The 18,671-nt window shown below is 36.6% G+C and overlaps 1 protein-coding gene across 2 annotated transcripts in view; it reads right to left on the reverse strand.

The window, feature by feature from the left end:
• Nucleotides 1-18,671, reverse strand: part of LOC100162220 — a 98,707-nt gene that overhangs the window by 12,461 nt on the left and 67,575 nt on the right. For both annotated transcript variants that reach the window (XM_008185116.3, XM_008185115.3), the window contains 2 exons: nucleotides 3,632-4,725; nucleotides 1,768-2,338 (listed from right to left, as the gene is read on the reverse strand). In XM_008185116.3, coding sequence (XP_008183338.1) covers nucleotides 1,768-2,338; nucleotides 3,632-4,672 — 1,612 coding nt within the window. In that variant the 5' untranslated portion in view covers nucleotides 4,673-4,725. The remainder of the gene's footprint in view (nucleotides 1-1,767; nucleotides 2,339-3,631; nucleotides 4,726-18,671) is intronic.

The following is an 18,671-nucleotide window of genomic DNA, read 5'->3' on the forward strand; positions in this document are numbered from 1 at the left end:
CGTCTAAAACCATTTACTCGTATTTCTGTAACGTTATCATAATACACCCGAGTCCGCGTTCAATGACGTATTATGGGTGGCCCCTCCTCTTCCTTTCCACTCCTACCCACGAATAATATCAGTGGGATCCCTTTCACCGCGGTCTAAAACTGACACCGCCGGAAGAGCGCCCACACGATTCAGCCTGCGCGACACTACAGAAATCACTTTTCACTGTCAAAAACCGAGACAATCCATTTGTCCGTCAGTGCACACGAATATATGTGTTTATAAATACGATAATATGAATATCTCCAGCAAGCGCGTACTCAATACTCCGTACTAGTGGACGAGTAATAATTATTTTGAAAATATCCGAAATAATTTAATTCGAACGGCTTTAACAGCTTAATGCCGAAAATTACCCTATGTCCTTCGACTAAGTTTGGCTCCTGCAAATCACTTTCATAATAATTTTTTTTTTTTACATTTAAATTACCGTTTCCGTAAGCTTTATATAGCTTAATCATGAAGTTTGGTCGACATTCTTTTCAACGCAAAAATAAAAAATGCGTTGAATACATATCCAAATGGCAAGCAACAGGTATTGCCGTCTTCTTGGTAGAAAAAAATTTACTTTTACGAAGCTTTTTATACGGAAATATATAGGTCGCCATTCACATGAACTTTCAAGCCTAGTTTGGAAATTTGCATGACACTCCTTCCGTTCAAAAATCAAAATCAAAATGACATAAATGGTGCATCAAACGCAAATTTCTATCAACGTATAGTACCTACTTATAGTACAATACTACAATGAATAGTGTATAACTTATGTCAACTTAACTCTTCCATTAAATTAAGTTAAAATAACCAACATTTGATATAGCAATATACTTTACTAATTTCATCTCAAAACCCGAAAAAACGTATTAGTACTGTTTTCCTAGGCGGCCAGTGGTAATATACCGCACATCACCATATTTCCTCGGACAATCATGGTATACTCTTACACTATGTGACCGCTATATACAATAAATTATTGTATTCAATTTCGATAATTGGTGAATATAATTCAACTCAAATCATAGGTGAGAAAAAAATTAAAAAAACAGTGATTATCGCTAAATTATTAAATCAGTTTTTTTACAAAATATATTTATAATAAAGGTTTCTAGACATTTGGTATAGTCGAAAATCATTTTTCGTCACGCCTGCACCGAAAGTTTGGTTTTCAATAGTGGTAGAAGCGTCGTGAAGCGTCCAGCGGGCGGTAAAGTGGGAATCCCTAGTAGTGCCGTGTGGTAAAGTGGAAATCCCAAAAAGTGCCAGGCGGTAAAATAGAAATCCCCAAAAGTGCATATCACGCGTATCTCCTGCACAACCAGACAATGAAATCTATACCACGGTGCTTACAAAACATAAACTATTGGTTACATCTTATATTAGTTGTATAGCCTCCATGCGTGACGCTTAAAATAAATAAAACCAAATCGTTTCGTTCGTGAAATATTGTTGTCATCGTAGAATTATAGTCTAGTTGTAGCATAAATCCCTGCATTACCCGTGATCGATGAATGTAGAAGTGTGACAAAAAATAGTAGGTATGTGTGGCTAGTGCGGGAAGGCAATTTCAGTCCTAGGCGAAATGTACGCACACGCACTCAGCCGCACACGTCACCCGCGACTGAAATAGCTCACTTCCCGCCCTCGCCAACACAATATACTATTGCGATTGGCGTCTAAACGGGATTCGCGTTTACATGTTTAAAAGTTTGGAGAACTTACCACTACACAAAGGGCTTTGGTCTTGCCGATGCTGTAGGTGATGCGAAGGTGAAGGAGTTGGTGGTACAGGCGTCGATGGCGGCGTGTGTTCGACACGGTTTTCTGTCACCGACGAGGCTGCAGTTTCCAAGTGGTCACCGTCGTCTTCGGTCGGTTTTTCGACGGCCACCGAAACGATGTCGAATTGCACTTGCTTTTTCGTCTTCTTTTGCGGTCCGTTGCACGGGCCGGTACCGACGACTTCGGCCGACGTCGCAGTGACCGGTGTCCGAGACCTGACCGGACTCAGATCGTCCGTGGTCATCGACGCGGGCTTTTTCAGAATGGACTTGATCTCGGACGACACGGTGGTCATGCCGCACGTCGTCAACGAGTGAGATCGCTTGGCTGGGCCTGCGGACAAGTCGACGCCGGCGGCCGGCTTGCACCGGCGCCTCGGGGGCCTCACTGGTGACTGGTCCGTCCCCGCGGCCGGTATGGCGGCAACGTCCGAAGCGGACCCGTCGTCGTACCACACCGAAGACGCGTTCTTGTGGCTGGCTGGAGACTTGGGGCCGTCGAACAGTCGAACCTGCGCGAAATCGTAAATAAATCGTTAGGTATACAAAACCGCTATAACCCTAAACTTCAGACTAGCAGTGGCGTCCATAGACCCATTTGAAGGGGGGGGGGGCGGAAACTAAAAGTATAAACTAGGTCTTTGCATATATATTCAAATTGCGTATTCTAAATTATATTATATTTATTTTTAATAATATTTTTTAAGTGTAGGGGAGCCTACATGTGTTAAAATCTTAGTAACGCATATCATCGCATATTCTAAGTTCAGAATAATTCATTTTACTTGGTTATATTTAATATTTGAGTGAATTAACGCAGAATAAAATTAGAATGTAAGAATATAATATAATATATAGGATATACTATTATTTAGGGTTCTCCGTGGGAACAATATCAAAATAATCCTTCGTGGGGCCATAATAGCAATATTCTTATTATTCCAAACGTAAAATTTGCTCTTTCTCTTTTACGACTTATGGAAAGACAATTGTATATACACAAAGACATCAAAGTATAGCATAAATGTATTAAAAATTAAAATAAAAACATTTAATATTTTTTTGTAATTTTAGTGTGTATGACTGTCGGTAATATAATATAATATTATGCAATACCTAATCGTTCACATACAATATTATACTAATATTATAAAAATTATATTATCGGAAACCCCCTGCCCACATCACTTTCCCCCGTCCTAATTAAACTTATAACCTATTCACTTTAACTGACCGTCAATACTCTCGTAACATTTCCTTCCTATCGCATAGCTAATCTCTCCTGATATTGACGCTTCCAGGCTTCCTAGCTCTCTTATTTCATTTGTCAATGTTAAATAAGCCCATTCACGTTCTACTCGCAATAAAACTTCTTTTTTTTTTCCTTTCTGCTCAACCTATTATGTTATGTCCAATGAGCCAATTAATCCTTTAATGGAACTGGCAAATGAGGAGCCTTTTTTCCTTAGTATATAAAACCATATTATAGTATATTATTATGCATTCGTTTTTTTTATAACTATTGTGTTGTTATATTATTTTATTGTTACATAGTATAATATTATGTAATATTATGTACTAGCTATTTACTTCGGTGCAAGTCCATTTTGTAAATAATAAATAAATTGATAAAAATAAATAATGTTATCAGAAACAGTTAAGTTACAAAAGAAACAAGACAACTTTTGAAAAGGTATACAAGGACTGGGGCAGTCACCTTTCTCCTTTCTTGAAGATTCCCCTGCAGACGAGTGATGATTTAAACTATTAAACATACCAATTCAGTAGCCACACTTAGTGCTTACCGTGTGTCCGGCGATGTTGACACCTCCGCCGGTGTTCCGGTCCATCGAGGTCTTTTTGGCCGACCCGTTGGACGAAAACGATCCAAAACCGCCGACGCTCGCCTTGTTCTTGGCGAACACCGTGTCCTGTATGCGGTTCATGAACTTATCTTTGAGCGACATCCGCTTGGGACAGTCACCGTCGCCGCCGCCGCCGCCGCCTTCGTCGTTCTCGTCATTGTCGGAGGTCTGCTGCAACAGATCGTACGGGTTGACGTTGCACTCGAGTATCGACCGGCGGGACGACGAGACGACGCGTTCGCCTGCACCCGTATCGTCGTAATCGGGTGACGGCGTCCTCGGCGAACCGCTGCGGTTCCGTTTCCTGTCCAGTTTCCCGGCCGCGGTGGCCATGCGGTTCCTGCGGACACGGTCGTACGGGTCATCGGCCGCCGGCGGGACTTGCACCGTGGCTGCTGCGGCGGCCACGGCCACGGCGGCAGCCGCGACCGTGCCGAAGTGCTCGCGGCCCAGGAAAGTGCTGCGCGACTTGTTCCGGCCGCCAGCAGCCCCGTGGCGGCCAACCGTTCCCGCGCCACCGGCGCCGGCGTCCCGTTCGTACAGCCAACCGTCGGCGTACCGCATGGACTTGGACAGCGCGCTGCCGGCTGACACGCTGTTGTACTTGGCGTGGTGCGGCCGGTAACCGTTTTGGTAGTGACGGCGGTGCTGCGAGCGGTCACCGTCGGCCGACATAGCCGTCGCCTGGTGATGGGCGGCGGCCGGTACCGTGGCCGTCGGTGGCCGGTACCGTTCGGGCAACGCTACGGACGCGGCCATTGCGGCGTCCGGAAGCTGGTCGTCGGCGTCGACTCTGCGGTCGCGGTAAACCGACCGGCCGGCGTCAGTGCGTAGACGTACGGCGTCGCCGCATCCGACTCCGATCCCGAAATCAGTGCGGCAGCATTGCGTCAACAACGTCGTGGTCGTAGCCACCGCCACCGGTCGTCTGTCCCGCACCGTTGCGATCGAGGGCTGTCCGCGCAGACGGTTGCTGTTCATCTGCACCTGCTGTCTGTCGGCTCGTCGCGGTTATCATTGTACGTGGTACCGACCTGAAACACGTGGTTACCACACCGTTAGTATAATAATACATAATTGTGTACAATATAATAAAACAAATTGAGTAGAGTAGTTTGATCTAACGATTTTGAAAAACTGTAATCTAAGTGTATAATTATTCAACACAGGCCACCAGACATCAAAATATTTATTCAACTATTAAATATTTTCCACTGCATAGATTTTGGTTTCACTTTAAAAATCAAAAATCTAAAACTACAATCAATTGCATATAATTAATTGTTTTATGCAATCTTAAAATAAGGCTAGTTGGATACAAATTTGTTTCATGTTACGACAAATCCAATTTTATGCTGTATAATATATAGGTGTTTTTGCTTTTGGAGGCATATTTCTATTTTCTTTATTTTTGGGCTTTTTTCATTTTACGTTCATCATCAAAATTACAATCCGTTATTATATAATTTAAAGGCAACCGCACACTGCCATGTTGTAACACCAGCACATCGCCACAAAATAAAAGATAGTCTGACAATCGAAATCAATTATTATTGTCATTCGTGGATCACGAAACCCCTGAACTTTTCCCCAACGGTCTTGCGTGTATATTATAATGTATCTATATTATATAATCTATATTAAATTATGTAGACCTCATTATAATCATTACCGCAAATAGGTGGGGGCTTGGGGGGACTTCATCCCTCCACATTTCTGCCAAGTCCCCCCAGTTCAAAAGTCAGTAATTAGTTCTGAGCATATATAATTTTTAGAAAATATTGTAGGAGGGGCTTTAGTCCCCCCAAAATAATTTGTCTATTTGCGCCTATGATTATAATATATTATTTGTCAGACCGATAATTCAGCTCCCGCAGTTTTATTTCTTACTTAAATAAAATAAAAATATATATTATTATAAACAACACCCCCCCTTTTCTGAGCGAATTTCGAAACCGTACTTGCGTCTAGTCACTTATACTTGTTCGGCCCAAAATTTCGTTGTTTGTAACTCGCATATTAATATCATTTTTTTCTTACAATTATTTCTTCTTATATTTAAATCTATTTTACCATCCCACAGTTACCGTTTTACAAAAAAATATATGATAATTTCGTAGAATTGTTCTCTATATATTAGCAATTGTCCACGTTACAGAATAATTGTGCTTTCACGGTGAACGAAATAAATACGTACAATCAATTATTGTTATTTTCACACACTGCTTGTTGGTTTGTGTCTTCAAAATACGTCGTGACAAACTTTACGCGTACTGCAGGACCATTATAATAATATATTATACTCATTACTTTTGCGTTGTAGCAAATGAAAGTTATTGGAAACCCTAAATTTTTGTTCGGCGTTTCACACGATATCCAATGACGACATTCTCGACGATTAGAGATTAATCGAATTCAATTAACGATACGTTTAACGTACTCGAACTGATAATAAGACGTGCTATCGGTTATCGTAATAATCTTTATATGTACCAGTAAGTACTTGTACCTATTACGAGTACTCGCACTGGTGTATATTTTTATTATATAGTCATCGCGGTGTACGTCACGAACGCGAAAAAATGATTTCAAACTTTCTAGACACACTGTACCTACATATATACTATATAGACGACAAAACGATATATTACATTTCCAGTCGTTTGGAAATAATATATCGTAACGCCGATAATTTCATATATATATATAGGTACGGGGCAATTAAACGGATATGTCGATCGTTTTTCAAACACACGTGTTCTGCCGGTCGTTCGCAAAATTCGCAAACTAGGTCCTATGTAGTCGTGATCGTTATTGTATATATAGCTACGAATTGGCCTTGAAATTATTAACTTCTCAGAAATTTTACCAATTTCAAAACAATTTAACGAAAACGACCCAGGTACCTAATGCTCGCAATCTCTAACCCGCGTGAGTATACAACTGTCGTATACCTCTAACCACTATATAAGTGCATATAATATAGTAATATGTTATTCTTTCTAAACGTTATTATTTAAAATTTGTGATCATATTTTGGAGTACGGGTAATATACGAATTTAAAATTTGACATGCTTAAATTGCGAGCGTGTACCACGATATACGCTGGAATTTACGCGATATACATCTTTTACGTAACATTCTACCTCCCGCGTACATGATTAATAACTTTTATTTATCGAAACGCATTTATGTGTAGGTGCGCGTGGAAAATATTGAAGAAAAAATAGAAAGCCAAATGGCATTGTTCCAATCTATACGGTCATTATATACTTAATACGTTACATTATTGTGTTGCGTTAATCTGCCGAAGTGGTCCATCATTATGTTATTATATAGTACGAAAACGAGATTACAAATGGGACGCATTGACGACAATGTTATTATGCATAGCCATGTGTTGTTGTAGCAGGTAAGGCTTTGCGTGTGGCATCAGCGAACGATGACATTTGCGAAAAACGTCGTAATAGGCAGGTAATAACGTATATAGTAAGTGTTATACAGAGCGATTCACCAAGCATGCTCGTCTCCATTTTCCCACATGAATAATACATATTTTATTCGAATTCTGAGTTTTTAAGTTTAAAGTAAGTACCTACGATTAATGGGACGATCATTGCAATTTATTTTGTGCAGATAGATTTTTTATATCATTTAAGGAGCGCCCGGCGGGGATACAACTTATATTTTCAAATGAAAACCGACCATTTTTTACTGTAAATAACAACATTTTATAATTTGTAAAAATCGTCCAACAAAAAACTAACAACATTACACGTACCTATTTGATATTTTTGTAAACCCATTTTTAAGGAAGGACTATTATCCTGAGCAAACCTATTAAACATTTTAATAATATTCAGAAACTACTCGTTCTAATTTTGATTTAAATACCTAGCTAAACATCGAATTTTCGAAAAAAATGATCTGCTCAATAAATTACAGTAAAAAAGGAAAATTCGAAAAATCCGTATTTGAATAAAAGATTTAAGGGGAAATAGAAGTGCACTGAATCACGGTGTATTACGCCTACTTTTGATTGACTCGTTATAGCATATTATAATACTCACAGCGTTCCGACTGCTGAGCATAATATAACTCGCCGCACGACAATCGAACGCACAATAATTATAATTACAATAATATATTATATTCTTGATGTTGTAACGAAACGCCCGTACATCATCGGTGCTCGCACACGGCGACAATCTTGTACCGCTGCAGGTAGTTTTTTTCATACGCTAACATAACAATATTATTGCCTAAATAGGATTCGTAATACGTATTAAAATAATATTACAATATATACATATATACACCGTGCGTGACTATTATATTATTGTTGTTATTATTATGCAGTCATCGACGGAATGGTTTTTTTTTCCACAAAGAAACGCGTTCGTAAGGTGCGACGGGACGGCGGTTACACTGCACAACATTAACAGCCGATTGGCGTATTATATATCATGCAGACGAGCTGCAGCTACAATAATAATAATATAATAGATATTGACAGGTTTCTGTTTAACGATATCGTAGGTTATATCCTGTTTGGCAATAATAAGGCCGTTCGATCTATGCGCTTTTAAGGTTTTTTTTACTCAATATCTGGACGTATGAGTGTACGGAGCTTATTGAAAATGTCCGTGGTTTTAACGGTAAACGCGAGAACTATAATAAAGCTCCGGGACAACTACAATAAATCATATCATAAACAGTGGTGATTCACTAATCACGCCCAACCCCATCTTTACTTCAATATAATGCAGTCGCATTCAAAATCTGATTTATCGATTTTTTGATAAAGACCGCTTTATATAATTCTCCATACTATTTGTGCCATTTAAAGAGTGTCTTGTGGCGATACAAACTTCAGTTTTCAAAATGAGAGGCTCGTGAAAAACACGAAAGCATATCTACATTATTTTTCTTAATTATAGAGGTTGTTGAACGGTTTTCTTTTGCAACAGCGATTATTTTATTGCTCAGCATTTCGAAAACTTTGAGTTATCAACGTACTGCTGCGTTAAAATCGCCAAACGTCAAAATACATACGGGTATATAATATATATTACACCGCTGTGAACAGTAGTTAGGTACATATTGCACGGGTAAATGGGTAATATATAATACGCTATATATTATGACAACGAGAATATTGAATCCGTCAAATACGTTTCGATTTATGCGTGTTGTCGTATATTATCAGTGCGTGATTTAGTGTTTCTATTCGAGTTTATAATATAATATGGCGAAAAAAATAAAACAATTTTCTCACAATCTCCGCCGACGCAGCAACCATGTATACTACACGCCTCGAGGTTTAAGCGCCGGCCTTTATTATCGAAAAGGTACGTGCGCCTATTATGCAATGTCGTTCATAACCGCGGATTATCTAATAAATCGCTCGTATTATATGCGTCTTAGATTTTACAATCGAACGCGTGCGACGATAATGTTATAATATTATTATATTCGTTTACCATTGTGAAATAACGTAATTTACTGAAATCTAAAAACAAAAACGTGTCTTTTTTAAGTGTACCTATATTTATACACATATTATACAACATTACCATTTTATACGGCAAATGGGTTCGGTGGCGGTAACGTGTCTTACACATATATATATTTAACTATACATTCTATATATTGTATCTATCATAAGTCCATAGGGATTCGGACAGATCGCTGGCTAAGAGACGCGCGCGACCTGCTGCCGGTTGTACATATAATATATAATAATAATACGTATTCGCATATTATATTATTATAATATTGTTGAGGACACAAATCGGCGGCGGCGATGCTTATAAACTGTCGCGACCGCAGTCTGGTTTTGCAATAGCGGTTTGAGATTTCGCGATGCCACTACCTACGACCAGGTATATGTGCCGTGTGCTCCACCGCGTGCTTTACCGCATATCGAACGATTTATTACACACTACGTCCATGCGTGGCTAATAATATTGTACATTATGTAGGAATTATTGTAAACCTGCGTTTCGAAAACGTCGTTTTTTTTCTCGTCGAATTTATTATTATAATATTATTATTATCATTAGGTCAGCGAATCGAAACATTTAACATTATTGTTACGCCACGCTACGACGTAATCCTATTTCGTTGCTACCAATAATCTGCGCACAACAAATTTGCGTGCTTTTTATTTCCCGCGCAGCCATTGGTCTACGCACACACTATATAGGATATGACGCCGTCCTGGCATCCCGAATACAAAAAATTCGATTCGATTCGAAGGGTTGGTATTAGGGTTACGAATTCCAATCCCATGGTTACAAACTTGCAAGTCTCTATAATTGGTGCTTCGCTAATCACCAAGTATATGGTGATCACCATTTCCCCCATTAATAATGAATTTATTAAAATATTGAATTTTTGAACTTTTAAATATACCTACGTAAGGGCCATATTTTCAAATACTAAATTTTTATACAATTCAAGGAGTGGCATTGTGGCAATACCAATTTATTTTCTTTAAATGATACCCATCACCTTTTTTCTCTATAAATTGTTAAGCAGATGATTTTTTTTTAACGTTGATGTTTATAAATCAAAATCGAAACGAGTATAGTTTATGATTTATTTTACCTTGTGTAATAATGGTTATAGGTCTACATTAATGGGGCAGGACGATATGGATTATGGGGCAACTATGTTGATCTTTAATTTATGTTAACCTATCACCATTTTATAATTTGTAAAAAGTATAATAAATACTAGATTCAATATTACACAATATATTTTATATTTTTATAAAATCATTTTTAAGGACTATTATCCTTAGTTTATACATTGTTGTAAATCAAGATTTACTCATTAGAATTTTGGTTTAGGTTCAAAACATTTTTCCAAAAAATCACCAGTTTTAGAATTTATTATGAAAATGGATGTTTGCATATCACCACAGGAATGCGGGATACTCTTTAAATGGTATAAAAATCTAAATAATTTAAAAAACATGATCCTCAATAGTAAACTTATAACTCTATAATTCAGGATTTATAATTAAAAAAAAATACCCTGTTTAGGTGGCGTTAATTCAATATTTTCAATTAGGTTAGTCACGTAGGAGGAACTTGCGTTTGGCGTCTCATGTTTTCGACGAATTTGTCTGTAAACTTATTATTACATTTATATTATTTTATTACGTTTTAATATAGTTGTTTAGAACCCTTCCGGCTTGGCTAAGAATTAGTATTTTCGGTTAGAGTTCGTGCAAACTTAAAATAATTGTAATCGAAATACCGAAAATATTATGTATTTTATTATTGTTTTATAAACGAAACGATTACTAGCGCGATCTCTATATAAAATTATACCTTATATAGCCGAGGGGCGTTTTCTTTCCATAATGCGCGAACTGCACATCTGCATAATAATTTATGAATGCATAATGTTAATTAACTCGATCGAGAGACTGATAGACTGAGACAGAGAGAGAGAGAGAGAGAGAGAGAGAGAGAGAGAGAGTAAAAATAAATAACATTATTGTAATGGTATTTCTTAATAAAACCGTCAGACTCCCGTAAATTGATAGTTTATTTTTGTTTTGTTTTTTTTTTAATGTTTTAAATCGGTTCATTATACGAACCTTTTTTGTTAATCGGTTTTATTTCGCATTTTTATCTCTCAGTGTACGTTATAATATGCACGTGATAGCTACTAGAAATAATCAACATACGTCCAATCGCATTCAAATATTCAATGCGTATAATAATATACCTACTGAAATTATTTACGTTTATGTACGACACTTTGCCCGAATGATCCGAACACTATATAATACCTATATCATATATTATTATGGGTACGCATTTGTGTAAGACGAATCTATAAATATCATATTTGATGGCCGAAATAAACACGATCGGTTCACATTAAGTAGATATACGCACACTTAGACGATAATATATTCAGGTTGAAACTTAAAAGAGGAGATTATAACTCGTTTACAGAGTGCTGCATGTGACTGTTTAAGTGCCCGCGCAGTAATAAAATATTCTGAATTTGTGTTGTGCACTCTTTATTTTAAGTGAAATACGACTGCCAGACTATAGGAATTTGTATACGCACGATGCGAAAACCTATATTATTTTAACGTAGGTACATATTATTAATTATGTATGGTGGCTTAAAAACTGACGTTTTAATTTCCAACAATTTTATTGCCTACGTGAATTCAATGAACGATAAACTTAAATTGTGGACGATTTTTATTCGCACGATAAATTTGTTTTGCAGATGTAGTTTCCAGTTTCGTATCGTCGTTAAAATTCACTTTGATGATACTGTTTTCACGAGTATAATAATATATAGATATGTCGTATGTACACAATATAATTTAATTCGGTAAATAGAACGCATGCGCGATTTTCTGATGGTGTCGCGTTTTAAGAGAAAAAAAAAGGAACCACGCAAATCTCAATGTCGCATAAACCGGTGAACGTAATTACCTATATATTATAAAGTCGACTCTCAATACTATCGACTATTTTATATAGGTATTGACTATATTTTACTACCTATAACGAAACCGTTCATGAAATATTTAAAAATTTAAAAATATTCAATATTTACAAACTACAGGAAAATAAATAAATTATCGCGATAGATAATCTAAAAGCTCCGTTTCACCGACTTAAGTGCGTTTATACTTCCAACGATATAGCTTATCAATAAATTATATTCATAGCAATGTAAGGGAACTCAAAGCAGATGTTGAAAAATAAATATCATTACGTAATACAAACATTTACGTTTTTTTCCAAACTATCTTGAAAAATAAAAAAATCAATCTGCTTAAAAATATAAGTTCAATATTTCATTTCATATATCAAATTCTATATAATATTATATAGATATTCATGCTTGACAACGCAAAACAAATCGGATAACGTCATTTATTTAAATTCTCTCTGGCGATATTCGGATTTACGGCGTTTGATGGTTCCATGCGCGCCACTCCCGACGGGATTTTCGTCGAATTATTTTTTTCGACCAATTTTCCGATGAACCGGAAACGGTGTATGTTGACATAATTATATACTATATACGAGAGTTGTGCGTTCGGAAACTTATCGATCTTCGTCGGGTTTAATTTCACGGTATACGTTGCGTTATATACGAGTAATTAACTTAACATTTATTTTACCCGAGATCGACGATCGTTATATTACAGGCTCCCCGGGTTTTCGTGGTTTTCCCCGGATGCTGACACGCCTGTACCGTTGACTCTGAGATCGCAGATTCATTGGAAAATTCTCAAGGTGCTTTTCCATTATACACCTTCACGTGTACCTTCGAGTATACTGAACGTTTACGTTTCATGTTGGAAACACTGGTTACATAGGGATTCAACTACACGATAATGTGTCGGTTTTTCGTGTGGTAAGAACCCATGTATACACTTTCCATGGTATTCATGGTTTACCATTGATTTTTAGGCACACCCGAACGTAATAAATTGGAAAGTGGAAACACACTTTAAGCCACACCTCTGTCGGTTCAGAAGTTCGTGGAACAGACTATACAATACAATATATTCGTATTATAATAATCGGTGTTATTATAGGCACTGCAGGTCTGTCGGCATGGAGATTTTTTCCGTTCGTTAAGTTAACGGTTTATATAGGCAGCAAAATATATCGAGAACCGACTGATCCGTAATTTTTCTCTACACAATTGATCGGGTTTTTAGTTTTTACTGCAATATCCAACACAATATATAGCATCACCACCACTATATGAATTAAAAGTTTCGATCGATCGCAACGATCTAATATAGTAATAATATTAATATGATGTCTATAACCGCGAACTGAGTATTATTATATTTTTTGAATCATAGAATAGATGTTTTAGCGAGTTTCCTTCCCACACAATATACGCTATAGGTATACTTATCGGGAAAACTAGAACGTTACATAACGTGCGTACCACCAAGGTGTGCGCGAAATTCTGCTACACCCGCGGAAATACTGTTTTCGAATCACCGCCAATAATTCATATTTCCGTAGAAACCGTTTGATATAAATTTATTATGCCCGCAATATCCGACTATATCGGTATGCGACCTTTATAGGTGGCGTTCGTATCGTACCTATTTTATTTTTTTTTTTTTTATTATGACCTTTCCCATTAATATTATATATAGCTGAAAGTTACTCGGCTCGGAATTTAAGTAGAATAGAAATCTTACGAATGCAATTTGCAACCCAATAATTCGTCTATACATACATCATATTATTATAATGTAATATCATGCGTTCAATTAAACGCGGCCGCGTTATGTTATACTCAGGTGTAGGTAGGTACCTACATTGTGCATATTATACGGATGAGATGAGATTGATAAAATGCGACCGCAACTTTCGAGCGAATTTAATGCGATGTGCGGTAAGGCGAGCGAATTAAAGACCGAGTATCCATTATAGTGCAAATCCGACGTACCTGCGTTTGATATTGGTTTTTAGTTTTCGTCGCCAATTTATTGAGCACTCGTCGTAAGAGTAAAACTTATAGACATACCTGCGTGGATACCGTACGCCCGTACCTGATATTATATTGTACGTAGGTACACGGTATACTGTGACCGAAGAATCTAGATACTTGTTACCGTATAATGGTTATTTTATGCGGTCGTGGGTACGGTTATCAATTATTTATCACGATAGAGAAAAACAAATTTAATCGATTTGTCGTCTGCCAACATTTTAATTCGTTTAATTTCTTCTGTAACATTTAAAGACTGCATACAAATTGGAAATCTATTCAATATTAATTCATTATTTCTCAGTCTAGTCAGGTTTTTTCAACCTTAATTTTTTTTCTTATACGAAAATTGGAAAATGATAATAGTATAAATACATATAATATGTCAATATTATTACAAATGACAACTCATAATTATAATAAAAGTCAAAATAAAATTATTGTAAAATGCACTTATATGATAAATATTTGACATGGAGTAGGACATAGGTAGACGCAATATACGCATACTAGTGAGCTAAACTTTAATTACCTATTATAAATGTGTATATTATTACATTATATATGCTGAACCGGGATTTTAAGATAGGTATAGGGTTTAATTGTATTAAAACCAAAGAAACTAAAAGTTCTCCCTTTTTCCTATTTCAATATTTGTCAGGGACTAAACGTTCGTATTATATACTCAATTTTTCGATGTGGAAAGACCGTATACGTGTGCCGATTTCCAGTAAAGATACCACAACCCTATCATGTGCGTAATAAATTGTGTATATTTTGTGGGTAACCGCTTTGGTAACAACAGCATGTTCTATTCGCTCGCACTCTTGAGTGCATGTCCTATAGTCTTTATACCTATTCCAATGGTGAAACTGTATTTTTTTCTCACCGCGCAGGTTACGCGTTTAATACTTTAATGGCGATACGGAAAACGGTACATATATATACCTGCAGACATAATATGCATATTGTTGCGTACATCTTTAGAAAATTATATATATATATATATATAATATTACCTAATACAACACTATCAATACGATGCGATTTGGTTAAAACGTACATAGACGGCGATCATAATATTATAGCTCACACGTGATAATAGGTACATTGTCGAAAAGACGAGAGAATCCGTCGCAGCAACGAAAAATTTTCTCAGGCTTTTCAATAATAAGTCGGTCACAAGTATTATACCTAATCATATTATAATATCGGTACGGACCACATCGCGGCGACTCCGTTTTTCGTCCAATTCAACGTCATCATATTATAATAATATTATAATTGCAATGATAATCGATTATTTTCAATAATTTCACCTATTCGATACACTTCCTGAGGCCGACGTGACGATCGTGGATTTTGTCCGAAATTCCGAGCGTGTGTCGTACAACTGTAGTACAAGGTATATGTGGCACGCCAGTTGGTATTATCAACGAACCGCGAAAAAAACGTCGATCGGTGCGCGCAGGTTAGGTTATAGGTATCGTCGACACGTCGTGAGGACGGATAGAATAAAAAATTCTCCTTATTCCAAAATTCTGTCTGACCCATATAATATTTAGCATTAGCAGCATGGGCCGTCGCACTCCGCTGATCGGTCGTAATTTTTGACGAAATCGATTACGATGATAGGTATCCTACCTACCTATATATAAACGAGGGACAAGAGTAACGTTCGGAGTGACGTACTTAATAATGATGAATAAATATGTAGTTCAGATTGCGGACGGGTATATTTGGAGTTTAATATGGCGATCTTTTGATTGCATCCCAAATTGATACTTATCAAGTGGATAATGTTCCCGAGTGCGTCCATAAAAAAGGTATGACCCACGTACGCGTCCTTCTAAGGTAAAAATCATATTTTTTTATTGCAAAGCCCATGTGCATTCCCCAGGGTGCACCACGAGGAGGTTAACTGCATAATGCATTACACCCCAAAGTTTTGTTTTGTGATTTTTATTTTACAATTTTACAGTATTATTTTAAATAATTTAGTTAAATTTAGATTGTAATATTCTTTTTTTCACTGTTTCTACTTTTTAGGTATAAGATAAAAAGATTTAATAAAATGTTTGTATCAATTTGAAAAAATGTTTGATATTTATAAAAATGAATATAATATTATGAATTAAAATGTATGATACATTTACAGACGCAGTTTGTACTACTACTGTCTTTACTAAAAATATCAACACTTTGGATGCACTTAAGAGTGTTCAACATGTCACATTATTATAATATGCTGCAAACCATCGTTTGAATATTTCCTTCTTTGATTCTTCAATATTCGTTTCAAACAATGGGTTTCTAACCTATGACAACAGTAATAAATTTTGAGAGTATTCAAGTGTTTGAGCACATAATTATCGGAAACATTGAAACTTTTTCTTTCAGAACCAACGTAAGTGTCTTATATTTTTATATCTTACAGCTGGGTCATCTATTTCCAAAAAAAAAAAACAAACTACAAACTCAAATACCAGATGTTGACAATTAACATAATAGACTATATATTATCGTGAAAGAAAAACTTTCATGAAATTATAAAAACAAATTATAATCAATTTAAAAACAATATACATTCAACTTTTAAGTTTGTTTATAAATTAAGTGGATTTTTTTAGCCTTGGAAATTGTATAAAAACAAAGGAAAGGGGACGGAAAACGAGGATTTTCTCAGTGGCAAAAAATCGTTGATTTCTTTTAAATTTGGGCCAACGAACGAACGAACATTTTTTAGCAGCTGCGCTGGTCCGTATGTTTACTATCAATAGTCAAAATAATATATTATATTTTTATATTATTGTACATAGTCCGTTGGTCAGCACCTAGTCAACCCCAATGTCATAGTCATAGTCTCACAGCGCGCACAATCGGAAATCGATGTATTATTTCCGGCGGTCGCAACAAGAATAATACGTGACGGCGGAATGAAAACGGGTCGAAAAAAAAACAGTCGTCGAACAAATAGAACAGGTCCGTATTTTTTTTCCGTCCATTCGTTTGACAAACGGTTAAACTTATATTGACAATAAGATACGACAATAATAATATTATAAATCGTCTCTTTTCGTTGTGGGTCGCTGGGGACCGTCACGCACTCATATTGCACATTATCGGTATACAACTCTCTATATATAGGTACATACATTTAGGTACAGGTTGTAATTTATTTATTGGGGTATATGCCTGCTCAAAATCATAATAGTTTTGCTCAGTCATCGGCGTTAATTATTGTCGTGTAAACGATTGCACAGTTATTTTTTTTGTCGCAGCGATTCGCCCGAATTTTCCTTTAAAACACCTGCGCGTCTCCGGTCGTCGACGCTCGCTTCCTTTTTTGCCCATCGTATTTTATTTCCCGATTCGTAGTACCTATATGTATTATTTTATTTACAAACATCTTTTTCCCATTACATCATGGCGTCTCATCGACTCCGGGTCGTTTATTATTATTATTATTATTATTATTATTATTGTACCATTAAATCGCTCACGCGAACGCCAGAGCTCCCACGGTTCCCATTTACCTAAATAACAACAATATTCGCGTACCTATATAATATACTAATAGTTCATGTCGTCGTCGTCGTCGTAGTTTTTCGTCCAAACGTGTATTTCTTTCCATTATAATTATTATGATCTCGTGTTTTTTTTATTTTTCTATACTAATATTATATATACCTAATCCTAGGAAATACGTTATTATTACATTTACCTACCTACCCGTCTAACCGTTAAAATAACAGAACCGCAGTCCTCCGACCCACGCAGTCGACGGTACCACCGCTAATCGAGTCCGCAGTCGTATATATTCTCTTGTTGGCGGTTTGGTACCTATACTATATTATATATTATATTAATTTGCATAATCGATCGGTTTTTATCGTACCGCGTTTTTCCGCAGTTTCGAAACAATATTGCAAAAAAAAAAAAAAAAAATCAAATAACGAAAACCGAACGTTTTGAAACGTGCAGTGCTTTATATATAGACGAAATCGTTCGCGATCTCATAATATATTCACAGGATTCGTAATATTATTATGTATATTCTATGGTGTACCTTCGCGAGATTATTACGACATCTTGCGCAGTTTGTACGTGCAGTATATACTGTCGTTGCTCGTGCACTTAGTCGAGCTGAACCTACGGCGATTTTGATTTTCGTTCGATGTCGTTCGAAATAGTACATAGGTATAAAATAATATATACAATAATAAAACTGACCAACCGAATAGAAGCACTATACATAATTGAACTACCCCGCACCGCCTCCAAGTCATTCCCGTTTCTGGGAGTCTTTAATACAATATTATTAGGACGGTTTTTATTTTCAGTTCTGCGGTAAAGACTGCCATGTGCTTGTTCAGTGGCGGCGCGAACTTTTTCGACAATGAGACAAGAAAATGTTAGTTGCCGCACACACGACCCACCTATTAAATTTGAACAGAGTCGCGG

This window comes from Acyrthosiphon pisum, chromosome A2, assembly GCF_005508785.2.
Source record: "Acyrthosiphon pisum isolate AL4f chromosome A2, pea_aphid_22Mar2018_4r6ur, whole genome shotgun sequence".
NCBI lineage: Eukaryota > Metazoa > Arthropoda > Insecta > Hemiptera > Aphididae > Acyrthosiphon > Acyrthosiphon pisum.